At 37.3% G+C, this 26066-nt stretch overlaps 1 protein-coding gene across 2 annotated transcripts; it reads left to right on the forward strand.

Moving 5' to 3' along the window:
• Positions 1 to 1177: 1177 nt before the first annotated feature.
• Positions 1178 to 25298, forward strand: LOC135585831 (D-lactate dehydrogenase [cytochrome], mitochondrial-like). Of its 2 annotated transcripts, XM_065168331.1 has the most exons (18): positions 1179 to 1459; positions 1551 to 1644; positions 1716 to 1816; positions 2423 to 2471; positions 2681 to 2773; positions 6754 to 6868; positions 8416 to 8476; positions 8613 to 8649; positions 8715 to 8776; positions 10009 to 10105; positions 11356 to 11430; positions 14481 to 14589; positions 17816 to 17925; positions 18639 to 18704; positions 20130 to 20209; positions 20375 to 20505; positions 24453 to 24496; positions 24940 to 25298. In XM_065168331.1, exons 1-18 carry the CDS (start codon positions 1221 to 1223, stop codon positions 25057 to 25059), a joined length of 1683 nt encoding a protein of 560 aa, XP_065024403.1. In that variant the 5' UTR covers positions 1179 to 1220; the 3' UTR covers positions 25060 to 25298. The 2 variants fall into 2 exon arrangements, with proteins under 2 accessions (XP_018674065.2, XP_065024403.1); XM_018818520.2 differs by lacking the exons at positions 24453 to 24496; positions 24940 to 25298 and adding an exon at positions 20703 to 20755 and having other exon boundaries at positions 1178 to 1459.
• Positions 25299 to 26066: the final 768 nt, after the last annotated feature.

The raw sequence follows: 26066 nt of genomic DNA on the forward strand, positions 1-26066 counted from the left end.
AGAGAGAGAGAGAGAGAGAGAGAGAGAGGATAATGTACTAAAAAAATACTCTTGAACTTTTACAAGATGATACTTCCATAGTTTTTACCGAGAGCTCGTGTTTTTCTTTTAAAATCTCGATAATGTCATTCAATCAAATTATTTTAAGCCATAGATCTATGGGTAGGTCTAGTTTGATTTGAGCATCACGTTTCAGGATAGGTCTATTTAGATTAGGTCGGGTTTAATAACAATGAATCGAGTCGAACTTTATTAAAGTATAACCAAAGTATTTTCATTAAATTGATTCAAACTTTTTCAAAACTATAATTATATGATTCTAAAATATTTAATGTTATTTTTTAGGATGAATAAATTTTCAAATAGAGTATTTTTAGGTTAAATCAGGAATTGAGTGTAACTTGTTGAATTTTCATCAAACCTATCTAAACTTCTCTAGAACTATTAAGATGAGATGATAATATATTTAGTATTAATTTTTTTATTTTTATTAATTTAGGATGATTATTTTTGAAATATGATATTTTTTGGTTGAATCTATAATTAACTCGAATGTAACTATTTGAATTTTTATCAAATCTATCCTAACTTCTTCGGAATTACTAGGATAAGATACTAATATGTTTAATATAAATTTTATTTTTATATAAATTTAGGATGATTAATTCTTAAAATAAAATATTTTTATTTTGAATATATGATCTTGTGTAATTCAAGTTAATTTTATTGTAAACTATAGCATCATTTTTTAATTTCTTATGAGTTTAGGATGATTAAATTTTTAAATAGGTTATTTTTGGATTGCATATGTAATTGAGTGTAACTTAACGAGTTAATTTCTAATAAACTAATCCAAACTTATATATAACTACTATCACATTATTATAAGATATTTAGTATTATTTTTTCATATATATACACACACATATATATACACACATATATATATATACACATATATATATATATATATGTATATATATATGTATACATATATATATATACATGTATATATGTATACATATATATATACATATATACATATATACATATATACATATATATACATATATAAATAAATAAATAAATAAATAAATAAATAAATAAATAAATAAATAAATAAATATATATATATATATATATATATATATATATATACAGAAACTACTAACTTCAAATAATCCCAAGTAAAGACTGCCAAGCTGTGGACCTTCACACTCATGGCGTTCCTCTCTACCTTCTTCTCTCGCATCGCTTCCAAACCCCACCTCCGCCGACCTTTCCGCGCCTCTCTCCCTCCCGGTCCCACCCAACCCCCGCGATCGGGTGCCTCCGGGGACCGCCTCCTCGCCTGGTCGCGCGGTCTCGTACCATTCGCCGTCGCCGCCGGCGCTGCCCTCGCTTTCGATCTCCATCCTGTTGCCGTCCCCTCCTTCTGCGACCCAGGCATCGATCTCCGGTATTCCGCCACCAGTCCCCTCTTGTGCCTTCTTTCTTTCTTTCTTTCGATAACTTGGAGTGGATCGACCTTTGTGTTTGCATGGATGCAGGGTTGGAGGGAAGGATAGCACCGAATTAGTGGTGAAGGGTGCTCGTCGGGAGGCGCCCGAGGAGTTCATCCAAGAGCTAAAAGATTTTCTTCAAGTAATACATATTTGCGAGTGTTTGGATTTTGGAGGTTATGGATTTACTTTGCGGTGGTGATTGGTGCACAGGATAACCTGACAGTGGACTATGAAGAACGGCGTTTTCATGGGGAGCCGCAGAACAGCTTCCACAGATCTGTGAATGTTCCTGATGTGGTCGTTTTCCCAGGGTAGGAATCATTATTAGCATTTGTAAGGTTGAAGTACATCATTGTCTACTTATTGGAAGTTATTTACTTCTGAAGAAACTGATTAAGACGAGATTAAGAAGAATTTAAAATATTTATCGTTGTTTTTGTGTCTATGGAGTATGGAGTGTATCATTTGTACCACGGATGCTTCGTTAGCTGCATCTTTCCTTTTCTTTTTTCTTTCTATGTGCAGAATATTTCTGTGTTTTTCCTAGTATTGTGATGAAGCAGAGATAGATTCATGAAGGATAGATTTATATTATACATCTGAAACTGAATGCACAGAGCTAGAAAGCAGAGGAGACAGAGATATTATCGTTTGTAACAAAGTGTGAGGTCATCTTGATCTCATTTTTTAGAGATAGAAAGAGATATTGTCATATGGTCTTTCAGGTTTAGACACTATTGATTGAAATTGAAAATTGAAGTTGAGTTAGTTAGTTAAAGCAGTTGATCTGAGATTTTGCATGCTTCTTGCTGTCAAAATTGAACATTGCTGGAATATGCATGCGTGTCAAAGTTTTATACTTCTTTTTCAATTTTTGAATGTTGAGATAAGGTAAATCATTTTGTTCTTTAATGCAGATCACAGGATGATGTACAGAAAATTGTTGCAGCATGTAATAAGTACAAGGTATCATTCACCTTTGGACCCTGGTGCTTGACTACATTTCATGTCTAATAAGTGCCTTCCATTATCAAGATGTTAATGCACACTTCAAAGGTCAAATAACGACCAAATAAATCAAGTTGATTCATGATTGAAAATTTCACTTGAGGCAAGTCATTTTATGTGTTAGAGTATACTAGTTAAGCTTCTATTGAGGTTTTTAAATGAAGCAGGTTCCTATAGTACCATATGGAGGAGCTACTTCAATTGAGGGCCACACTTTAGCCCCACATGGAGGTGTATGCATTGATATGTCACTGATGAAAGTAAGCATCATTTATGATATTTTTAGTGTTCAAAATCAAAATTTGAACTTTTTGAAGTAGAAAGCACATGTACCTTTTGTTTCCTGTGTTGCTTGCACATGCTACACAAATATCACATGTTTAAGTGTCCACAAGTATTTGACACAAATTGAAAAGTTTTGAAACAGGAAATGTCCATATCAAATTATTGTTTTAATCGACCAGTTGTACCCAAACTGAATAGATTATGCATAATGTTATCTTGAATTTTACAACTTGCATTTGAGAGTGTCAAAAGTTCAACTTGTAATTGGTATAGTCTTATGGTTCCTGGGAATGAAGCTTCAAGTTCCAATTGCAAAACAAGATTAATATTTACAAGATGTGATTAAGGACCAATACAGGATTATATTGGCTGGTATTGGTTAGTATCTTTTTATTTTGTTATACTAGACACTATAGGTCGGTATACCATCCGGCATATTGGTACCATACTGTTTTGATTGATTACTAGAAATGGTATTCGATTAAGTCTGCAACACTACAATATCCACTATAGTTCCTTTTATCTTGCTGTCCTGAATTAGTACTCAAAATTAGGGGCTTTTGCTGTCCTAAATTGATCAGGATTAGATTTGACTCCTTTCCCTACCATTGTATCATGATTAAGGCTAGAAACGAGGGCTATTGCTGCCATATTGTCTATGGTCTGAAAGTGTGCATCATTTGACTCAAGTCTCTTTTAGTTTCCCAACTTTTAAGGTCTTGGTTTGGTTGGCCCTAGGTGGGTCACATTAGGTCCGATCCACTTGTGAGTTATTCCTTGCCCCTCCAATCTTCCTTGTTCCATGATAGTGGATCAGGAATATATCTCCAGATCGTGTCCTTGATCTTTGTTGTCCTCCTTTTCCTCTCGACATGCTAAGGAAGGATGTTGTTGCTTATTATGTCTTTTGAATTTAAGAAATCAAATCCCGTCACAGTTTTGGAATTGTATATCATCAACATCAAAACATCGCTTGATTCCTATGGAATCCATCTTCAGGTCTTCAGGTAGACATAAGGTATTGCACATAATTACTTTTTTCTGTTTGCCAATCTTTACTCGTTTTGTTTCTTATTAGAGTCTAAGCAGTGATTTAAAAAGCGCTAGGCGCCAAAAGGCGCCAAAGTCCAAAAACGCCCGAGGTGCTAGGCGCTTGCCCAGGCGCTCGCCCGAACGAAGCGAGGCGCTAAAATATAAAAAATATATAATATAATTAATAAATATAATTATTTAAAATTTTAAATAAAAATATGCTATTAAATTAAGAAAATCTAAGATACAAAATCATAATATATTATTAATCTATTAACAGTATTGAAAATTAATCATTTTAAATAAACTTAATAATATTAACAGTATACAATATATGTATACTGTTAAAAGGAAGTGTAAAGGGGTGTTGAGCCTGCTGACTGAGAAAAGAGGAAGCGGCAGCGGCGGCGGTCGCGGCGAGCGGCGACAGCGGCAGCGTTTGCGAGCAACGACAGGGGCGAGCAGCGGCAGCGGGAGCAGGAGCGGCAAGCAGCAAGAGGCGCGAGCGGCGACAGTGGCAACGTTTGCGAGCAGCGACAGCGGCGAGCAGCGGGATCGGGATCGGGAGCGGCAGCGGCGAGGGTTAGGGTTAGGGTTGAGTTGTCACTTATATCGGTTTTAGTTGGTTCGATTGAACCAACTAACCATCAGAGACCGAACCAGGACCGAACCAGACCTAAAATCCTGGTTCGGTCGCCTTGGTTAACCCAGGTGCTCGCCCGAAGCGCCCAGCGCCTGGGCTCAGGTGAGCGCCTGGGCTCAGGTGAGCGCCCAGGCGGCCCCTGTTTGAAGCGCGCCACCTGGGAGGTTAGCGAGGCGCTCGGGCCTTGCCTCGCCTCGCCCGAGTGCCTAGGCGAGCGCCCGAGCGCCTTTTTAAATCGCTGAGTCTAAGTCATTGATCTAATGATTGATCAACCTCTGATCATTCTAAAACTTTAGGAGTTATTAGATCTTTAAGTAATGCATCCTTTAGCATGTCTTCTTGTAGCCAAACATTCAGGGATTAGTTACATTCTTCTGCAGCTGTCCTATAGAAATTATACCTTCAGTTGTTGAGGCCCTGTAACTGAAGTGACAGTAAATTCAATCTTCTATCATTTTGACTTTTGAGGCTTCATAAAAAAAAAATTCAGCTGATGAAATTGTTAGCTTGCTGCTGACATTGCTCCGGGCTGATCTGGAACACTGTTGTGATGGAGCTGTGGCATTGGTGCTTGAAGGTTGATGGGATAAGGGCATAAAATATTATTCATCTTGTAAGTGGGTGGTTATGGAGTTTTGCCCCAAGCTTGCATTATTATTTACATCAATGCCATTTCATGCATTTTGATCATCATATTGCCAATGTCGCATAGGGTCAACTAAACATCGAGCATTGGAGGACTGATCATGCAGAAGCTTCCTGGTTCTTTTGTCTTTGCTTGCTCGGGTACCTAACCGTTAACTGTTGCTTATAAGTAGATTCTCAAGAGCAGAAGTAAAGAAATATAGAGGCTTTATTGTTGAAAATTTTGAGAAAAATGGTCTGAGTGATGCCCAAGAGGTTTACAATCTTCTATATTTATAGGCTTCTAGTGCAGCAGTGCCATAACATAATAATGTACTCTTAACTCAAATTAATTGATATTAGTTCCAATTACATAATCATATATGTTGGTTACATTTAATGTTCACGGAACTGCCGTACAAAGATGTTATAGTATCTGATACAGTTATAAGCTACAGTACCTTCCATCGTGCTTCTGTCCTAAATTATGTCTAAAAACATGGGTTGTTGTGTTCCTTTGGATTCTCTTCCCTGCTGTTACTAGCATGGTTAGGTCAGGAAAGATAGGTATTGTTAGACGTTAGTATTCCTTTAGCCTATGGACCAGATTGCATGGACACAATATATACTGCAGATCCTAACTTTTAAAGCCTTAGCTTGATGGACTTTGAGCAGGGTCAGAGTCTGATCCATTCCATACTGGAAACCTCAAGAATAAGGACTTCCAAAGCTGATCTTATTTATAGGCACAAGTCTGATGGTTATAGACTTATAGCTACGCTCAATAAGGTAACCATGATGATGGTTGGTTTACTTATGGAGAATGTGATACCAAGGGATGTCATCTTAGGAAATGGTGTGATCACTGGCCTTTATATTTCTTCTCAGATAAGTTCTTATGGAGAGAATAATGTCATTTTTTTGTGTTCTAATAAAAGAACTTCTAAAAGGAAGATGCATTCTGTACAGATTTGTTAATAGTTATATATCCAGGCTCAGTTTCTGCTGCGGGGATGGTTGATCGAGTTTTTTTGGATTTTATCGGTTTTCACTGAAAGAATTGATTTAGTTAGTGACTTTAATTTTTTCCCTTTTGGTTCATGTTTGTTTTGTGTTTGTTCATCTCTTTTGTGATAGTCAGACTTTATATATTTTTTAATTGATTATGTTCTAGAGGGGAGCTAAGCCTGATAGTCTTTTAAAGCCTCCACAGAAGTTGACTCAATGTTTGCACTTTGATTTATTAACCACACTTTTTCCTTTTTTCCTTTTGATTTGTCTTCCTAGCAATGTGGGTGAATCGAAAACCTTGTTAAGTGATTGAAACTATTTTAAAATATGCCAGAATTTCTCACATAGTAATTCAATGCTGCTGGGGAGCTATTTTTTCTGAGAACTTAAAGAGAAAGAGTCTGTAATAGAACTTATAGATGTACAACCTCCATGACATGTTTATTATGTTTTTGATATAATTTCCACTCTTCACATAGTTAGGTAGCCTTCTTCACCTTGTGGTTTCTTGAAGCTGATAGGCTTTTCTCATATCCATCTTTATATGCTTCACTACTTATTATGTTCAAAGTGGAATGATCTTTCTTACAGATAATGGCATTTAATTTTATTTTTCATATGACCATTTTATCTTATGCTTGACAGAAAATTAAGTCTCTAAATGTTGAGGACTTGGATATAGTTGTTGAGCCAGGGATTGGATGGATTGAACTGAATGAGTATTTGAAGCCTTACGGCCTTTTCTTCCCACTTGACCCAGGTTACTAAATATTCGTCTTCCTACTCTGTCTTTGTTTCTATTAATTTGGATCTTGTTTGGTGAACAACTTTGTTTCTGGTATATCTCATGCATCTGGATGTGGAATTAGTATGTGCTTCCATTTAATAGATATAAGTACTCAGCAATTTCTTAATGAAAACCTCTGGACTAGAAGGTGTTGTTTCTATTGGTTTCCAACTATAAATGTAATATCACTGCCCAGAATTCTCGTCAATCTCAATCTTTAGCCAATATGGAACTAGGCTCAATTGTGTTTAGTAAAACTTGGAATATTTTCTCCCCTTCTCCTTCCTCTTTCCTAGTTTTCCATCCTTTTTATTCACATTTCTGTGCTGTGTATGCCGTGCTACTCTGTATCTGGACACCTAGGAATTAGTGAGGTGTCCTGTTGTACTCTTTCATTGAACAGGGATCTAATGCTTAATATTGTATAGTGGCTTACTAAAGCCTATATCCAATCCATTGAATTCATGAACATGACCAAAGAACAATTTTAAGTTTCTTATTTTGTTTTTTGGCGACCAGAGAGAAGATAAATTTAGTTGCTTGTTTGCGTTGTAATCAACAAAAAGAGTGAAATCTTCAGTGTAGATGCCATGTGTTTTGGACAAAAGGGATTTTAAAAGTCTCAATGGCTATCAGGTAGGAAGGAAGTTCCACCTTGTGATTGTAGTGTGAGCTTATTCAATCATCCAAAATATCCCTAGGCTTCGAAAGAGACTATAAAATTGGTAATTACAATCTTTATTGCAGAAATGAAGTTCCCTCCCAATGGCAAAAATAACCTGACAATAAAATTTAAAAAATCTCAAAACTCATGATCATACTAGGCAATATGCATGATAGTGCAATTTACATGATTTCACATAAGGAACCTTATTCTTTTCATTTTCTGCCATAATTTTACTCAGTGTCGTAGTTGTGAAGATGTACAATTGGTTTCATTTGGAATGTTGAGTTTCAAGTCATTCAAATGTTTCTGTAAATTATTATGTAATATGTCCTGATTCAGTTTTGTTGTAGAATTGTTTAAGGTGGTTGCATTACTATTTTCAAAATAATATCTGATGTGATTGCATTTTTTTTTTATGATGGTTGCTTATTTATCAAGAAGATCTGGAGCTTTGTGCATATTGATTTTTGTGTTAGTTAGGAAGACGGATGGTCTTTTGTTTGTTTATTTAACTTATGAATGAATGTTTCTATATCAGACATGTCTTTCTTGACCTTGTATTCCCTTTTCCTTAAGTTCCAGTCCGGAGATGATTTTTGGCATAATAGTATTTAATGTTTTTCTAAGGTCTATTAGCTGTTTAAATTATATTGTTGGCTGTCTATTGCCCATAGACTCATGATCAGTTTAGAAGGTTGATTCACTGTGATTAAACATTTTTAAACTTCAGTGTAGCTTAGCTCCTAAAGCCAAGCCTATAGATGGAACAAGGATTAGAAGTATTCTGATGTTCCCTGAATCTTGTTGTGGGTGTTGTAGCTTAGTTTCTAATATCTAACCACTTGGCATACAGGTCCTGGGGCTACTATAGGAGGCATGTGTGCTACTCGTTGCTCTGGCTCTTTAGCTGTAAGGTATTTCTGTTAAACTTTGGTTAATGGAATTGTGCTTTCAGCAGTGTCTACTGATACATTAAGCTAAGTTTTGCCATTTGGATAAATGTATGCTGACTGTATTGTTAGTTAAAGTTGATTAATTATCAGTTTTTAGGTATGGAACAATGCGAGACAATGTCATCAATCTTCAGGTAGTTACTTGCTTTTATATTTTGGTCAAGATGGTGCATTTTCCAAGCTGCTGTCTTTGTTGCAGGTTGTTCTAGCAAATGGTGAGATCATCAAGACTGGTTCACGAGCTCGGAAGAGTGCTGCTGGGTATGTTGTAGATTCCTTTGGCTAAAATGTAGAAAACAAGAGTGATAATTACTTGGTTGGATTCTTTGAGCCCTGATTCCCTTTAGACATGGTTTGTATAATGCTTTGCTATCCATGACACTGGTACAAACCTAGGACAAGCACAATTCTGTACTTGAAGGGAGAATTAAGGCACTCATTGCAAGAGTTATAATGTTTGAGTTGATAGTATATGGTCATTTACAAAGATTAATGTACCTCTCCACTACTAGGACCTGTAGACCTCTCAGAGTTCCTTCCAAGGAACACTCAAGTTAAGTTTAATAGGATGATTGAAATTTATGCTGTTTTGTGCCAAATCTGTAGCTGTTGTCATCAAAGGAACTTCTAAAGCTAAATGATGTAGGATACAAAACCATGCATTGACTAACTAATTAAATATATACAAAAAATCAATTGAATGCTGTGTCTTTAATCTGGCAACAATCAGGATTTGAGAGGCTATAAATTCTTGGAGTTTTTCTATGCCTACATCAACAAGGGGGGTATGGGGCTTCCTGCAATATGGGTCTTGGGGAGGTCAATACATACATCCTTGTCTTTTCAAGTAATGAGTTTGTTTCTGTAGTTGAAAGTATGGCTTCAAATTTCACCGGGGCCAATACATAACAGGTTGTATTTACTGGTTGGGCTTGAACTTGCACGTGGACCAGGGATTTCTTGCTTGGTTCAGTTTGGTGCCGTAGGGTTTTTAATATCCTCCCTCTCTCCCTCTCTCTCTCTCTCTCTCTCTCTCTCTCTCTCATTCTCTCTCATCTATAGATCCACTCATGGCAGCCTGTCTGGTACTTCTCCTCCTCTCCCCCTTGTCGGTACGGATTCAGTATGCCAGCATACCTTGTGATTGGTATGAGAACTGGTACCAGAATTTCAGACCATGATTCAAACATTTTGACATGCCCAATGTTTTTTGTTTGCTCCTGCTATTTCTGGGCCCTATTGGTGTTGGTCTTATATCCATTATCAAGATATCCAGAACTGTTTGTATTTTGAAAATCTTTAAAATACATGTATCGATTATAAAGAGGCTTTTATTTTTCCTTTTCCGTTGTGATTATAACAACCCTAAGAAGCCATGTGCTTGCACATAGTCAAATATTGTCTATGCATGCTTTCTCTCTAGCGAATACAAATTACACATAAAAGGGTTGTCCAACAAGTTTTGTTGTTAATTTTGTCCCTTACTATTTCAGATATGATTTGACTCGCTTGTTGATTGGAAGTGAAGGCACTCTAGGTATAATTACAGAAGTTACATTGCGTCTTCAAAGACTTCCTCAGCATTCAGTGGTATTCCTTATTCTTTTATCTATCTTTGAAAGTATTGTCTGATGTCGGTTACTGTATGCGCTTTATGATGCTTTTTCTGATTTGTGAACTTCTTGATATTTTCAAGAATCTTATGTTTCGGCTCTGAACAAGTTTGAAGGTAGTTTGGGCAAAATGAGCTAGTACTCTTATTCTCTATGAAAATATCATATGGTCTTTAAACAATAAGGACTATATGAAAGCTCCAATGGTGTCTAACATAGTAATAATTCCTTGACGGGTAAATGGTAAATAAGTTCTTGTTAGTGAAATTTCATTGAAGTGTACAATGGTCTGACCAATGCATTATTTATTGACTTGCTACTGAACTGGTTTGTTATTTAGTCAGCTTTACTAATAGTTTAGAATCATGATAGAATATAAGCTGAAGCTTGTAAAAAAAAAAATCAAACTCTAGATGCTTGCCTGGGTATATGAAAGAAAATTTATTAGTATGGACCACAGTTCACCGTTTCGGGTACCGGACCTGTTTCGGTGATTATTTGGACCAGTATATACTAGTTAATACCGATGTACCGACACATGATAAGCCGGTATGTGCTGGTGTTTCAGCGAGGAAGAGGAAGGGGCAATGGAGGAACAAAGGAGGAAGGAAGAAGGAAGAATAGGAAGCGGTGGAGGAGGAAGAAGGAAGAAGAAGAAGATAGAAGAGGAGGAGGAGGAGAAGTAGTGACCTGGGAAGCAATGGCAGTGTTTAAGCAGCGGTGCAAACGCAGTGACATCGTACGCGAGAAGTTCGCGAGCCCTAATTTGGCTTTTTTTTAATGCCAAGTTGGACACGACCCCATCACGCATTCAATTTTTTTATTATTTTAACTAGACTGCTTGAAATGGGGGTGGTCCACGTATTGGCCCAGGCTTGGACCAGTATGTACCGCCCATACCATTTTGGGTGATACAACAGTCATTAGTATGGACCACGCTGAGGAAAATTAAATGGGCCATATATTACTTGGTGTGTTTGTGCGTGTGTGTGTGTGGTTAAACAATAGCTTCTCTACCTTTTGTTTCTTCTATAATTCCTTGTTGTCATCTTCTTAGTTACTTAACTATGCTACACTTTATTCATGAATATATTTTGTGCTTTGGACTTAGTGGTTATTCTGTATTTTATTTTAATGTGTTTGATATTGACCTATCTCAGGTTCTTTTCTTGAGCTAATTGTTGATATCCTTTTTCTGTTTTCCATAAAATATCTGTGCTACATTAGGTAGCTATGTGCAATTTTCAAACGATAAAGGATGCTGCTGATGTTGCCATAGCCACAATGCTTTCCGGTATACAGGTAAAGCCATGACTTGTGAATCTTCTACTTTATCAAAACAGCTAATATGTATCACTTTGTTATCGCACAAGATATCGTATTTGTTATTGTGAATAATATATTCACTATTATTATGTTAACAAATAATTAGACAAATGTGTTTGATTGTTATAAGCTTATCTAATGGTTGATGAATTTTTATATGCTTCCATTATGTTATATTGAGCACCAATGATATTTTTCTTTAAGTATGTCACGGATGAAATATGATTCAGGATTGCTCGATATCAATTTTATATACTAGCAAAATCATTATCTTTTTACTTGGGATATTTGGTTGCTTCAACTGAAATTGCCTGCAAGCAGCAGTTGTAAGTAAAAGTAAATGCTGCTAGTAACAGTTGCAGGCCATGCTGTTCCGGCTTCACGTATAGTTGCTACTTGCAGTTGCAACTAAGGTAGAGAAGACAACAACCAATGCTTGAAGAGGAAGGAGGAGGTGGTGGTTGTGTGAATCAAGGTAGATGAGGGAAGGGGACAATGTGTAAGGAGACAATGCGTGAGAGGGGAGAGGAGATATCCAAATCCAATTTAAATCTGTAATCCAATCTGCAGGTGCAACATGTGGTATTTAGGGTTGCAATTTCACTTGTGGTATGTAGGGATGTTGTTGCATGTAAACATCTATACATGACTTACTTGCAGATAACCAAACCTTTGCAAGTAAGCTACTTGCTGCAAAAGTACTTGCAGACTTTTGGGTAATCATATGCACTTTCAGTGGACAAGCACAATAAGTGAGTTGAAATTGACAACTTGCAAAACTGTATAGCTAGTTTTTCACTAAATGATTTGGCTAAAATTCATCTTTTTCACCAAATGATCAAATGCGACTAATTTTGGACCAAAACTTATGTAATGGTCGAAATTGGTTGAGGCCTGACCAACATCTGGCCTTGTCTTTTTCTAAGGCTGCTTCACTTGAGAACTGGCCTTAACTTATGTTTCCTCTTGGACTTTAAAGAAATAAATTCTGCTGGGACTTCTCTTGTGTGTTCTGTGTATGATACAAAAACTGCAAGTGAGCCTTAATTCTGATTATTTTAAAATATTTAGACTTTCTGCCTGGTGAAAATGCTTGTTTTGTTTGACACTTTAAGGTGTGGAAGGGCATAAACAATGGGGAATTACTTAGGAGGGATGAGGAACTATGTGATGATATCGTGATACTTCTATTAAAAAAAAATGTGAGGCACATGGAGACATGGCCACATGCAAATGCTGGTAAACATTATTTAAATTTACTGCCTTTGTTTTGTTTGTGTTGCAACTTTGATTACTTTGAAGCAAGGTTTTATATATCAGTCAATACCATTGACCAGAAGGTCAACAAATTGTTATGATATTGCTGTACTGGTCAGCATCAGTGGAGAAAAAAGTAATAATAAAAGCATGAGGGAAGAAGAAACAATAACTTATTGATCAGTGAAGTTTGAGGCCAAAAGAGGACCCATTGCTTCTTTTCCCATTTTTCTCCTCTTCTTCTTTGCTTAAAGCCAAAGATTGATCCAGAGATAAATCTGGAGGTGATAGCTGAAAGAACCTCCTTTTCTCCTCCTCTCCTCCTCTTCCTCGTCTCTTCTCTTTTCCTTTCGTGGCATTATGTCACCCCGCTTGCACAGTCACAACAGTCCAGCCCTGAAGAGAGCACAGTGATTCTGTTTTGTCTTAAGATGTTTCTGTTGGTCCTGATTCTAAGGATAATAAAAGGGGCCATATGGACTATGAACAGGTTTAAGCTTCGTATGGGTTGGTTCATTTAGTGGCTTTCTGTCAGTCCAGGCATACTGGTAAGGTCTGACCAGTTTAAAAAACCTTCTGCCACTTGTTTCCTGTTTGTAGATAATACTCGAGCTAGATTTTGTCCTATGTAAACATCATTTTTGATATTTTTGTGACGTCCTCTGATGCATGTACATCCAATTTAACTGGCCATTGTGTATGACGTGTTCCAGTTCCAAAATATGACCACCTGAGAAGGTTCATCCCATCCTACAGTTTCTTGGTTCCTTCACAAGTCATTTTACTCTCATGTCTTAGCCTCTCATTTGAGATGTTTCTGTATACTTCATAGTATGAACTTCAATTCAATAGATTGATTTAAGAATTCTTTTCATCTTCAATGATGTTATAATAAGCAGTGGTGTTGTGCTTATGATTATGGTACAACCTATTACATATGTGATATGCAGTTGACTTGTGTGTTTGATATCCAATATTTCAGGATGTATTGTAACCGAGTATAAACAATGAAGTATATAATCAACTTTGAACAATTTATAGGCAAATTTTTGCTACCACAGAATTGGTCGATTTCTTCTTTTTTAAAATTGTTATATCAATTGGATTTGGCCTAAATAGGCTGTGTGGTGAACTCTGAATTTCAGATGTAGCAACAAAGCGAGGAAATCAGTTGAAACTAGATTGGCCTTGGTTGGTACCTGTAAGGATAAGGATCAGATAAGATATCTTGGAACCGGCCAGTATGGTGACCTATGGAACTACAAATAGTGTATTATGAGCTGAACATGGTAACATCTTTCTGAAATCCTTGACAACTAACTCGTAAGGATCGAGTTCTTCGTCCATAGTCTTTTAAAAGGAAGGTTCTGTTTGCTATTTGTACAAATGCTGACATAGGCCATCACTTCATGAAAATTATGGTGATCCAAATGGGAAAAATACAAACTAAAAATTGGGTTTTGTAAATTTGCAAAATTTTGAAGTTCATTAGTTAGTTCCGATGAAATTGCATCAGATGAGTACATTTTACTTTCTACAGTATCTGCTGCACAACCTGAGGTATGGCCAAGAAGACCTTGACATGGGGAATTGGAATATACTCTTTTTTTGCTTTTTTTTTTTTTCTTTTTTGGTGCAGATTTATCAAGTGAATGTCATGCCCTATGTGCATTATGCATATATGAGTATGTTCAGATGTTAGTGGTGCTTGAAATATGCATATATGTTGTCCAACTTGTATTACTAAAGTTCATCTCCTCCATAAGTAGGTCTCAAGGGTGGAGCTCTTGGATGAGGTTCAAGTAAAGGCAATTAACATAGCAAATGGGAAAAACTTACCTGAAGCTCCCACCTTAATGTTTGAATTTATAGGCACAGGTGAGACAGATGTAATTCTTATTTTTTTTAGTTTGAGCTACGTTTTTGGACTGGATTATTCAGCACTAAATCTAACAGCATTAAGATGATCATTTGATATTCTGACGTCTATTATAATTAATATGTCAAAACAAAAATACTATAACAAGATTTTCTAAATGGATAACCAAGGCTGAGACTAAAATATGTTTATGCTTGCTAAATATTTGGTTGTATTTCCTATATGGATGCTCTCAGAGATACAGAATGTACATTAAGCATTACTGTTTCCTGTCATTTTCTTCTTTTGATTTGATTGGCTTGCTTATGTTTTCCCTCTTAGTTTTTTCCTCTATTTCAACAATGTATATAGATTACCAATCAGTTCTGTAGATACTTATGTTAACATATTTTGCAATCCTATCACATTGAATTGGAAAACTTGGAAGTTATCACATCTGGAGCATTATCTTCACAGAAGCAAGTAGCACAATGATCATTGGCTATCTTCATCCCTGTTATCTGTATGTTTTTCTTTCGGGTGACTGCAGTTTTGATGTTGTCTTTGTTAAAAATACTGATCTTTCACTTCTATTAGTTTTCTTTTTGTTACATCAGAAATTTATGACACATTTATGGTACTTTAAGTTATTTCCTTGTTATTTGTTTCTTTTCATTCTTTTTGCAAAGTCTATGCAGTTCAACTATATAATTGTGACATAAATTTTATGATTGCTTTTCATGGATATTCAGTTGGTTTATGACTTAATGTGACTCAACTCTTTTGTGGACCAATGGCAGAGTCTATAACAAAGTTCATATTGTTTGTGCTTGGTAGAGCCTCTGAAGTATGGTTTGTCTTACCGGTCCGTACTGGTATACCGACCAATAGTCGGTACGGTATGTTCTGAGTTGTACCAAGTCTTACCGAGAATACCAACACATGGTACATCAGGGTATATTGTAGTGATTTAAAAAACGCTAGGCGCTAGGGTCCCAAAACGCCCAAGGCGCTAGATGCTCGCTCGAGCGAAGTGAGGTGCTCTAAAATATAAAAAAATAAAAAATATAATATAATTAATAAATATGATTATTTAATAAAAATATGATATTAAATTAAAAATCTACTGTTAACAGTAGTTAGAGGGGAAGAAAAGAATTGTTAACAGTAATAGAGGGGGATTAAAGGGTCACTGACAATGAAAACCGATAGTGGAAAGTGGCAGCAATAGTAGTGAGAAGCTGGTAGTAGCAACCATGGAAGATTCGTTTAAGATAGCCGCGGTAGCGGAAGCTCTAAAGGGCGTCCGTCGGTGGTGGAGGAACCTGTGGTCCTCTCCCTCGACAGTGGAAGGAACTGCACATGGAGTGGCGGCGGAAGGAAGCTATGGGCTCTTGCTAGGTCGTCAGACCCGTCCGTTGGTGACAAAGGAAGGCTCGGTCCGCTGCGTCTACAACGGAGGCAGCGACAGAAAGCGTCAGTGTTGGCGGCGTAGGCAGAAGTAACACTAGGGTTGGCTCGGGGTTGCGTGGGCGTGAAGGGTGGCTTTTGAGGGTAAGAAACTGCGTTAGTCTACTGTTGAACCGAACCAGACTCAAAAGTCTGGTTCAGTTGCGAATGGTAGCAGCGGAAGCTCCAGAGGGCATCCGTCGGTGGCGGAGGAACCTGTGGTCCTCTCCCTTGATAGTGGAAGGAACTACACATGGAGTGGCGGTGGAAGGAAGCTACGGGCTCTTGTTAGGCCGTCGGACCCGTCCATCGGTGACAAAGGAAGGCTCAGTTCGCTACGGCTGCAATGGAGGCAACGACAAAAAGTGTCGGTGTCGGCGACGTAGGCAGAAGTAACGCTAGGGTTGGCTCGGGGTTGCGCGGGCGTGAAGAGTGGCTTTTGAGGATAAGAAATTGCGTTAGTCTACTGTTGAATCAAACCAGACTTAAAAGTCTGGTTCAGTTGCCTTATTTGAATCGGGCTCTCGCTTGAAGTGCCCGGCGCTTGGTCCACACATGAGGCACTCGGGCCTAGTCCACACATGAGGTGCCTCATTGAAGCGTGCCACCTAGTACACATGAGGCGCTCGGGCCTCGTTTCACCTTGCCAGAGTGCCTATTTAAATCACTGGTATACCCGATGTACCTCTCGTACTAGTCGTCTGTCGGACTGGTATATACCGCTCATATGGAGCGGTATACCATGGTATGGTGAACCTTGCTATGAAATATTTGTAAATTATTTAACTTTGACCATAAATATACAAATCTCATTTAAATGAGTGTTGCCATCCTAGGTCTGCTTTCCGTATGAGCCTGATGGATGTTTTGTTTTGATAGAAGAATAGTTACTAATAGTAAGAACAGTTCTGCCTTGGATCTTTGCATTATTTCCCTGTTTCTTTTTTATTTTTTTCGGTAGTATTGACGTTTCCTTAATTCTTTGTGAACTCATTTTGCTTTTGTCCTACAAAATGATGTTGCTGCTGTTATCAATCATTTCATGTCTTGTAAGCATTAGCTTTGCTTTGTTGATGCATCAGGGAGATATCAACTGTAACTCGTTGTCCAGTGTACTGTTACTTATGGATTAAACTTTAAAGTACTAACCATACTATGGGCATTTATTGGATGGTACCCAATGGGGTTGCAGATGAGATGATTTCCCCTGTTTGTCCTGGTATGGGTTGTATCCATCTTGTGTGCATGTGATCCACCAGTACCATACACACCCTTTCTGGTGCTGGTACTGGTCCGTTTAATTTTTGTCAAACTTTTTATAAACTGTTGACTGTTGTTAATAGTTGTCTTCTCTCTCTCTCTCTCTTCTCTTGCCTTTTCTACCTTTGTCACAATTGCCTCCTCTTCTCCTCCATCTCCACCACCTTATCCTCTATCTCCTCACTCCCTCTTCACTCTCTTTCTGTGCATTACTGATTTACCAGTACTGCCCTGGATCGAACATCAGTGTGTCAAGCCATACTGGTACCGTACTGGTCTGGCCATCAACCGTATTGGCACCAGACCAAGATTTTAATATATGCTGCTACGGTGCTACCAACCAAAAAACTCTGTTGTGAACCAAGTGAAGTGCAGTTAGAAACTTTTGCTCCCATATGTAACAGTTTCATGCTTCACAAATCAGGCATCTGGAAGGCTCTTTATGATAGAATAGATGCCAGAATAATTTGTCATTCTCAGTTATATGGCTTAAGCTGTTCCTTGCTTACACATTTTTTTACATTTACACATCACCAGAAGCATATGCACGGGAGCAGACGTTGATTGTTCAGAAGATTGTTTCGGAACATAATGGATCTGATTTTGTTTATGTGGAAAATGCCATTGATAAAGAGGAACTCTGGAAGGTCAGTTCTTTTAATGTATAGTAATCTGAGTGCAATCAATGTTCGTACCTTTTTTTTTTTTCTTCTGAAGGTGTTAGTGTTTGATTGTGAGATCCACGGGTAGGGGTTGTGCATTGATCCATTTGGTCCAGATTGGAGGAATTCATAAACTTCGTTTAATTATTATTTTATCTCAACATGCTGTTCTCATGGCCAGCTATGTACAATGGCAAATTATATTTAAAAAGTGTGTGTCACTGTCTATGGTGCATGCCTCTATGCTGATCAGCGTCGTACAGAGGACATTAACACTGTGTTGTGCTCCTTGGCTGATTAATGAATACATGATATAGTAAGTTCAAATAGTTATTCTGTGGCTTATGTGCCTTCCGTTTTTTCAGCTTAGATATTTTGAATATTTTTAAATTCTATTGTATGATTTTTTTCTTTCTTGAAATTTTGTTGTCCACCACATTACCAGATCTCTGCACAATGGTTAATTCCTTCAGGAAGTCCTTGTATACTTAGATACAAAGATCAGTTGTTCAGGGTTAAATTTGTTTATTGAGTTTCATTAAAAACAAGCTCAATTTTTTAGGTTTCATTTTAATGGTTATAGGTTACCATCATGTTTTAAAAGTGCTGGTCTATCCATGATAATTATCTGAGTACACTATCTTGCTTAGGTCAACCCAACAAAGTTCAAGTAGCTCATTGAAGTATTTTTCATGCAGATAAGAAAGGAGGCGCTTTGGGCTTGCTTTGCAATGGCACCTAATAATTATGAAGCAATGACCACGGTTTGTTGTCTGATGCATGCCCTTTTAGTATCATTAACCTAATGAAAGTTTGTTAGATTGAAAATCCTGAATAGTGCTCAATAATGAGAAAAGTTTCATGTGTTGAACCTAAATAGTTGGGAAATTAAAACTTTTTTCTCTGCTGCATCTCGATTAGAATTTGTAGTTTTGATTGAAAATATCTGGTTATGATAGGCATAAGTAAAATTGCAATTTCCATTTGAAAGATCAGATGATCAATGCAAGGATTGAAATACCGTACCGGAGTTTCGACATTCGCTCGGTACGGTACGATACTGTACACCGCTCGGTATATCGCTCGGTATATATATATATATATATAAGATTATATATATATATATTATATAAATATTTTTATAAAAGGTGATGTCGTGTCGCCTTTTCCTTCTCCCACGCGGGGCGATGTCGCCTTTTATAAATAAATAAATAAATATATATATATATATATATATATTTATATATTTATATATTTATATATATTTTGTTTGGTAATGGGCGGTCCGTGTACTGATCAGTTGACCAGCACGTACCGCCCAATATGAGCCGGTATGTACCGCCCAATATGAACGATATTATTCAAAATTGCATACCTTGGATCAATGTATAAGCTTTTTATTTTTTCCTTGTTAATTACTAGTTTATCCATTTGGTAAAAGAACTAAGATTTCATTGGTGGTGAAGATAAATAGTTCTCATCAAATTTGGTAATTTATTTTACCTAATAAACATGTCAAAATCATGCCTAACAAATATGTCTAATCTGCATAAGAGGTCCTAAGTAATCATATATTTCTTAAATGAGCAAAGTATGTTATAGTATCTAGAGTTTTAGAACGAACAATTGATGAAGTATTTCACTAGTGCCCAGTAAATTTTCTTTTTTCTTCTCTTGTAGGGATACATGAACTTTCATTGATTTACTAGCTCTTCAACTATTTTAATAACCTTTCTGAAATTTCGACACAAGAATTGAGCTGCCACAGAAATCTCTTATTCTGATATAAATTATTAAACCATCTCAATCTTGTTATTGTCATTGTTGGTTTATTTTTCATCGTGTCATTTAAAATCAACATGGTTATGGTAGTAATCTTCTCAATCAAGTCTTATGTGTTGACATTCCAACCTACCTGTTCACAACTCAAATTTAATCTTCCATGTGCAAGCAAAAGTTTATGGGTAATTGTATGGTTTGTTAAGAGTCTCACCTTTCTTTATTTTCATCACAGTATGACCTGTCAAGGAAGATGCTTATTCTTTTCATGTTTGTACATCTTTTGGATGTATAAAAATATCTTTTGCATTTTACTTAGCAAGACAAGCAGTTACCCCATGCATCAAAATATTTTTTGTTTCAAGCAGATGATGTTGCTGTATGTACCTACTGATTTTCATCTTATACAGGATGTCTGTGTTCCTTTATCAAGGTTGGCAGAATGTATATCAAAATCTAAGCAAGAGCTTGATGCATCATCACTATTGTGGTATGTCATTATGAAATTATTCAGGCAATTTAGAATAAATTAAACTTTAAATCAAACAAAATATGATTCTTAAATCATTCGTTTGGGAAGAGTTTTTTTGTTAAATTCAACATGTAGGTAGTTACTCTCTCCCGGATGTCTGACATGCTGCATTGGTGCCCTCAGCACGGTCATAGCTCACGCAGGTGATGGAAACTTCCACACAATTATTATGTTTGATCCAGAACAAGAAGAACAACGGCAAGAAGCAGAGAGACTAAACCATTTTATGGTTCACACTGCCTTATCCCTGGAAGGTACTTATGTAATTTCAGATATTACAGATTTTCAGAATCAGATTCTACTGAGAAATGTAGAAGGATTTTATCTTAAAATTGTGATAAAGAAATAATTGTTTCATTTTTATTCTCTTGTTAATTTGTATTAGACTCATGGTGGTTTTCAATTGTTTATCTTGTTCACAGTTAATCTAGCAATTTCTTTTTGTGGTCAGTATATGTTTACAAGTATAGTACAAGAACAACTAACTAGTAAGTGTTATCATCTGCTTACCATTTTTGTGATTTGAAATTTGAAATTTGGCCCACCTACAACCCTTTTATTCCTTAATAGATTTTATATTCCTATTATCTATGAAAATGGGGATTGGATTTGCTAGTTGAGGCTTGATATTTCTGATGCTTCTGTTTGGGACCTCAGCCTTTTATTTCATTCTTATCAGAGAGATGGCTGCCGCAGTTACATCTCTGGTTACCTAGTGGTTGATTGGCTGTAATTCATGTCCACTAACTTGCTTCATATCTTTTGCTGAGATAGCATCTAATTTCCTTCTGGAACTGGTGGTTGAAAACTTTCACATAATTGTAAAATAATAGTGCACAATACAGATACATTTCGATTTCCATGTCAATAACATTCATGCATTACTGTTTGTCATTTCCTTGTCACTATAAAAATATTTTAACTCAGAGGTGATAGTTCTCGCTACTTGTAGGAGAGAGATACAACTTTTATAAGTTTGAACCAAGGTTTGCTTTATTGATCCGTACCGGTGTACCGACCATGTGTCGGTACGGTACGTACCGAGGTGTACTGACGTATTGTACGTCGGTATGTCAGGGTGTATTGATGGTATGATTTTAGGGTTTCAAAGTTTAAAATAAATATAAATTTAGTATATTTTAGCAAAAATAATCTATTTTAGGAATGAATAGTGACATATATCTTTTTCGAATTTTGAGGAGTAGCTTTGATATTCTAGACCGTCCTTTTGTTAATATTGAATTATCTACTAAGAAATGATTTGAATTGTTAGATTTTTTTTAAAACAACTCAAACTTTAAGGTTTAAATGAATTAAGTAATCAATCAATGGATATACATGGTTCTACCATAAAAAAGAATGACGGGACTCCACTGGCGGTAGATCGAGGTCCTCGATCTTATGTATCTATGCATCAATTTAATATGTTTGTTGGACCCAATCCTAAAATTAATCCTAAAACATAGTATATTGATACACAGTATGCTATTGGTGTATCAATATGGTGATGGTCGTAGTTTGATCATCGTGGATCACACGTGTCTGAGACGGCTCTTGAGGCAAGTACGATTGTGGTATGTATTGGTGCGGAGCATGGAGAATAATGTTGGAACATCTACTTTCGCCATTGATCTGCTACTCCGTATTATAAGATCGATCAACGTATTGTTGCTCAGAAAAGTATAACCAACTATCACTGTATTGTTGTTGGCCGTAAAATTCTTCATAATACGATGAGCTTCGCTCCATGTCTATGTCATGTAGGCTTTGTTGCATCTGCTCAATGGGTTGAAGAGATTGTAAGAGTTGAAGAGATTGAGAGAGTGAAATGAGTTGAAAGAGGGGGGAGGAAAGGGTTTAAAAACCCTTTCTAACTGTCCAAATGATCAATTTGATCATTTGAAATAGGGCAATCTCTGCCCTTGGTTAGTAATGGTCGAAATCTGACCGTTACCTACCTATACCAGTCGGTAACGATCGGATTTCAACCATTACCAACCTGTCACGAACGGTTGCCGCGCACCCACAACAACTCCGTTCAACGAACCGTTCGTCGCTCACACCTTCATGTACAGCTGCTTGGCAGTATGTTTTGTCTTGGTTTTGGGTCATTTTGCTTGTAAAAATGTAAGTTCGAACACGCTGCAACGTTACAAAGCGACCGCTCACCGAACCGAGCAAAACAGCCCCAAAACAGCTCCGTTTTCGTGTGCCGCGGGCTGATTTCTGGAATCTGCCTCCGCTCACCAAAACGTCAGCCATCTCAGCCCCTAGGAACCCCTTAGGTGGCACAGGGCTGGATGGGGCTTCGGATATATGACGGGCGTTGAACAACCTTTCGCAAGTTCGCACGTTACCTTGACGGGAACTTGTTGTCGTGCCCGGCACCCGGTGAGCAACTGTTTGTGGACTTGCAACTATTCGTTCAACCCTCTAAAGTCCTTGTTTTCCCCCTCTCCCTCTTTTCTCTTGTGCACGCAAGGTGCTCGCTGAATTGCTTGTAAAGCTTCCCCTTTTCGTGAGATGTCGGGACTTATCCGTCACTCGTTCTTTCAAACTAATCAACTTTCTCTTTTTACAGGTCCTTCAGGACCTGCGAGAGGTTACAAGTGGGCTGATCCTTACGGAGCAATATCGCAAGGGTGAAGCGCGACTTAGGCAATGCAAGCTAAGTTCGCGTCTTTGCCGCAAGGGTGACTCGCGACTTAGGCAACGCAAGCTAAGTTCGCGTCTTTGGCCGCAAGGGTGCCTCACGCCTTAGGCAATTCCAGCTAAGGCCGTGACAAATCGGTACAGACCACGTATCTGGTGGTCCATGTACTAGTCCATTGTTGGACTGGTATCTACTGCCTTTATTGGGTGGTTTGCTTTGGTACAGCAAACCATGGTTTGAAACTTTGAACTATATTCTGGAGTCAAAAATCAGATCTGCTCAGCGCTTTCTCTTCATGCAAAGAACACACAGATCAATTTGCAAAAAAGGGTAGCAAACTGTGTTGCCTTTGCTTCATATAATTGTTTGAGTTACAAGTGATTCTCCTATTAGTCCTAGATGTTCTTAAATTTGAGTTCATTTGAAGTAGAGGTTAGCTGGATCCTTTTGATGGTGGTTTACCTGATTATTTAACATTCATGTTTACATCTGGAGGAGACCAGATTGTATTATTATTATCTTAGGCAATAAATGCTTGAAGATCAGATCAACATGTTCATGATTCTTTGAATCAACAACTTGTTCATGATTGTTTGCATCAAGGATTTCCATTTTGTAGCATGGGGTTGTGCTGATACCTTTTTGACATTGCATGATCTCATGCCATGTTGTGCCCTTATGCCTATTGACATTGCTAAATTTGGCCTAGCCATATGTCAGCACCTCAAGCATGGTTTCTGACATTGTACATTTCCAATTCGTGCTGACTTGTGCTGATTGCCATTGCAATCATTGCTTTAAAAAGCCCAAAATGGTAATGGTCAGAATATTATATTTACTTGTGGACCATATTTCGAGCATATGTACATGGAAATTGAATTTTGGAGAATTTTTTGCTGGAAGTTCCTGAAAGGAACAAAGGGATTTGTGTTTGAATTTGAGTAAAGTAAATACTTGTTCTTGAAACTTAAGTGAAAAAAACAATCATATTGTCTGCTAAACTTGTAGTCTTTGTCATGGTGCAAAAGAACCAAGTATGAGCATGGACATTATCTGATCATCACCATATGCTTAGTCAACTTTAATTTCAAGTAATAATGTTTTGCTGCAGTACTTCAAACCATTTATATTAATCGTATGCAGTTACTAAACAAGATGATTCACCTCTTATTGGTCTACTGGCAGCATAAATTTTGATGTATGAGCTTTTTAAACCCAGAAAACCCTCTAGTTTTCTATGTTGTTATTCCAAGCATCATAACCATGACATTTGAGTTTCTTGATAAAGAAGTGGAATCTGGTAGCCTAACATGTGTCTCAAATTTGTCTATTAATTTTTATATGATTTTGTACCAAGGTATTTTAAGTCATCTACAAATAGCAATGTTTCTAGCCCGAGAAATCTTATGGTACTTGGCTTTTGTGTCAGAGATTCCACCAGTTGTTTTTATTAAACATATTCCAGTTATAACTGTTTCTATATCTCAATGTTGACTTCTGCTTCAGTATTTGTGTAGTTCTTAACTTTAGTTGTCTTTTACTGGACAGGAACATGTACAGGAGAGCATGGTGTTGGTACAGGGAAAATGAAGGTAGGTTTCTTTTCTGATATGCAAAAGTTCTTTCTTCTGGCCTTTCTGTGCTATACTTCTATGACATTGTCACACCATTCAGGAACTTTTACACAATGACCAAAGTTTCTAAACTTGTAGTGTCCAAATACTCATCGTAGAAGTTGTAGGTGACAATTCCTACCATGCATGTGGCTGCGGTCCAAGTGCATTAGATAACTTTATATCTCCAGACTTTGTAGAGATTTCTTGCATTCCATTCTTATTGTGAAGTTCATGAAAATAGCCGGTGATCATGTTGTATACATATGCATCTATTTACCTCCTTTGTCTAGTTTTCATGGCTTAACTGCATGAACCAAACAGAAACTCAAGCAGCGCAAGTTTGTGCAATAACGCAATAATCATCAACTGTGTTAATTATTTTAACATTTTTAATTCTTTGTTCTCCCGTGAGTATGCAGTATCTGGAAAAGGAGCTTGGAAGTGGGGCATTGAGGACAATGAAAAGAATAAAGTCGGTCTTAGATCCCAACGATATCATGAATCCAGGGAAGCTTATTCCTCCTCATGTCTGCATCTAGCTTGAAATTCCTCCTCATATTCAGTCCCAATGATATCATCATGGCATTTGTACTTCATCCATGAGGAGACATTCCAGTGTTTGCGCATTGTCTGCCCAGTTAAGCAATCAAGAGTCAGTCTGGGTATGTAATACGTTTATTTGGTTGAAGTAAGCAATCAAAAGACACTTGTTGAAGTTATCAAATTAGTTTTCCCAATTTTGATGGCAATGATCAACATATGGCTAATTCAATCTCAAGAGCTGTCCAAGTGCAGGTCATGGACTGTTATTGCTAGTGTCGTTTGATCATGAAAAATATAAAATGAGATCCCAGAAGGAAGATATACCAGCAGATCTGCTGTTGTGAATGAAACTGGTCTCAGAAGTTGCTATTTTGTTGTCATCCTTGCAAGGAAGATCTAAAAGGTATGATGTTTTACATCAAATCCATTGTGGACACGGGCCACCTCCATGATTTCTTATGGTATATCATCATCCGATCTCATTGAATAATTGATTCATTAGCTAGAGAGTTTTTAGTGACACTACGGTCCATGGGGAGTGTTGGTACCCAAACCATTTTAATATAATACGTGCTGATCATCCAACTAATGTCAATTTAATATAATATATATAACATTATATTGTAATTTAATAAAATACAATATTATATTTATTATAATATTGTTTTCTGTCCCACATAAAACAAAAAAACGTCACGCCACACTATTCTCAGTTATGGGGCCCATGGATGAGGTAGGCATGACCGCACCCGCGGGATCCACGCGCAAAGTTGACGTGAACAGAGAGTCTTCGTAAGAATCGGTAAGAGAAAGAAAGAGCGTTTGGTCCGCGTACGGGTACCAACGACGACGACGCCGCCGGATACCATCTTGCCAACGGGGCCCATACCGATGTCTGAGAGCCAGAGAACGGAACACAAGCCCAAGAGGTCACTTGGGCACACTCAAAACTTGTGCTCTTTTGGTCTTCGGCCTGAGCTACACGCAACTCGACCAGTCACTG

This window comes from Musa acuminata, chromosome BXJ3-9 (genome assembly GCF_036884655.1).
Source record: "Musa acuminata AAA Group cultivar baxijiao chromosome BXJ3-9, Cavendish_Baxijiao_AAA, whole genome shotgun sequence".
In the NCBI taxonomy this organism is placed as follows: Eukaryota; Viridiplantae; Streptophyta; class Magnoliopsida; order Zingiberales; family Musaceae; genus Musa; species Musa acuminata.

What these genes read in the sequence shown, in the direction of transcription:
- LOC135585831 (XM_065168331.1), top strand. Translation starts at nt 1,221, where the DNA reads ATGGCGTTCCTCTCTACCTTCTTCTCTCGCATCGCTTCCAAACCCCAC. An exon ending in GATGCATCATCACTATTGTG is followed by an intron (nt 20,210 to 20,374) that starts GTATGTCATTAT and finishes TGGTGCCCTCAG; the next exon opens with CACGGTCATAGCTCACGCAG. An exon ending in TTGGTACAGGGAAAATGAAG is followed by an intron (nt 24,497 to 24,939) that starts GTAGGTTTCTTT and finishes GTGAGTATGCAG; the next exon opens with TATCTGGAAAAGGAGCTTGG.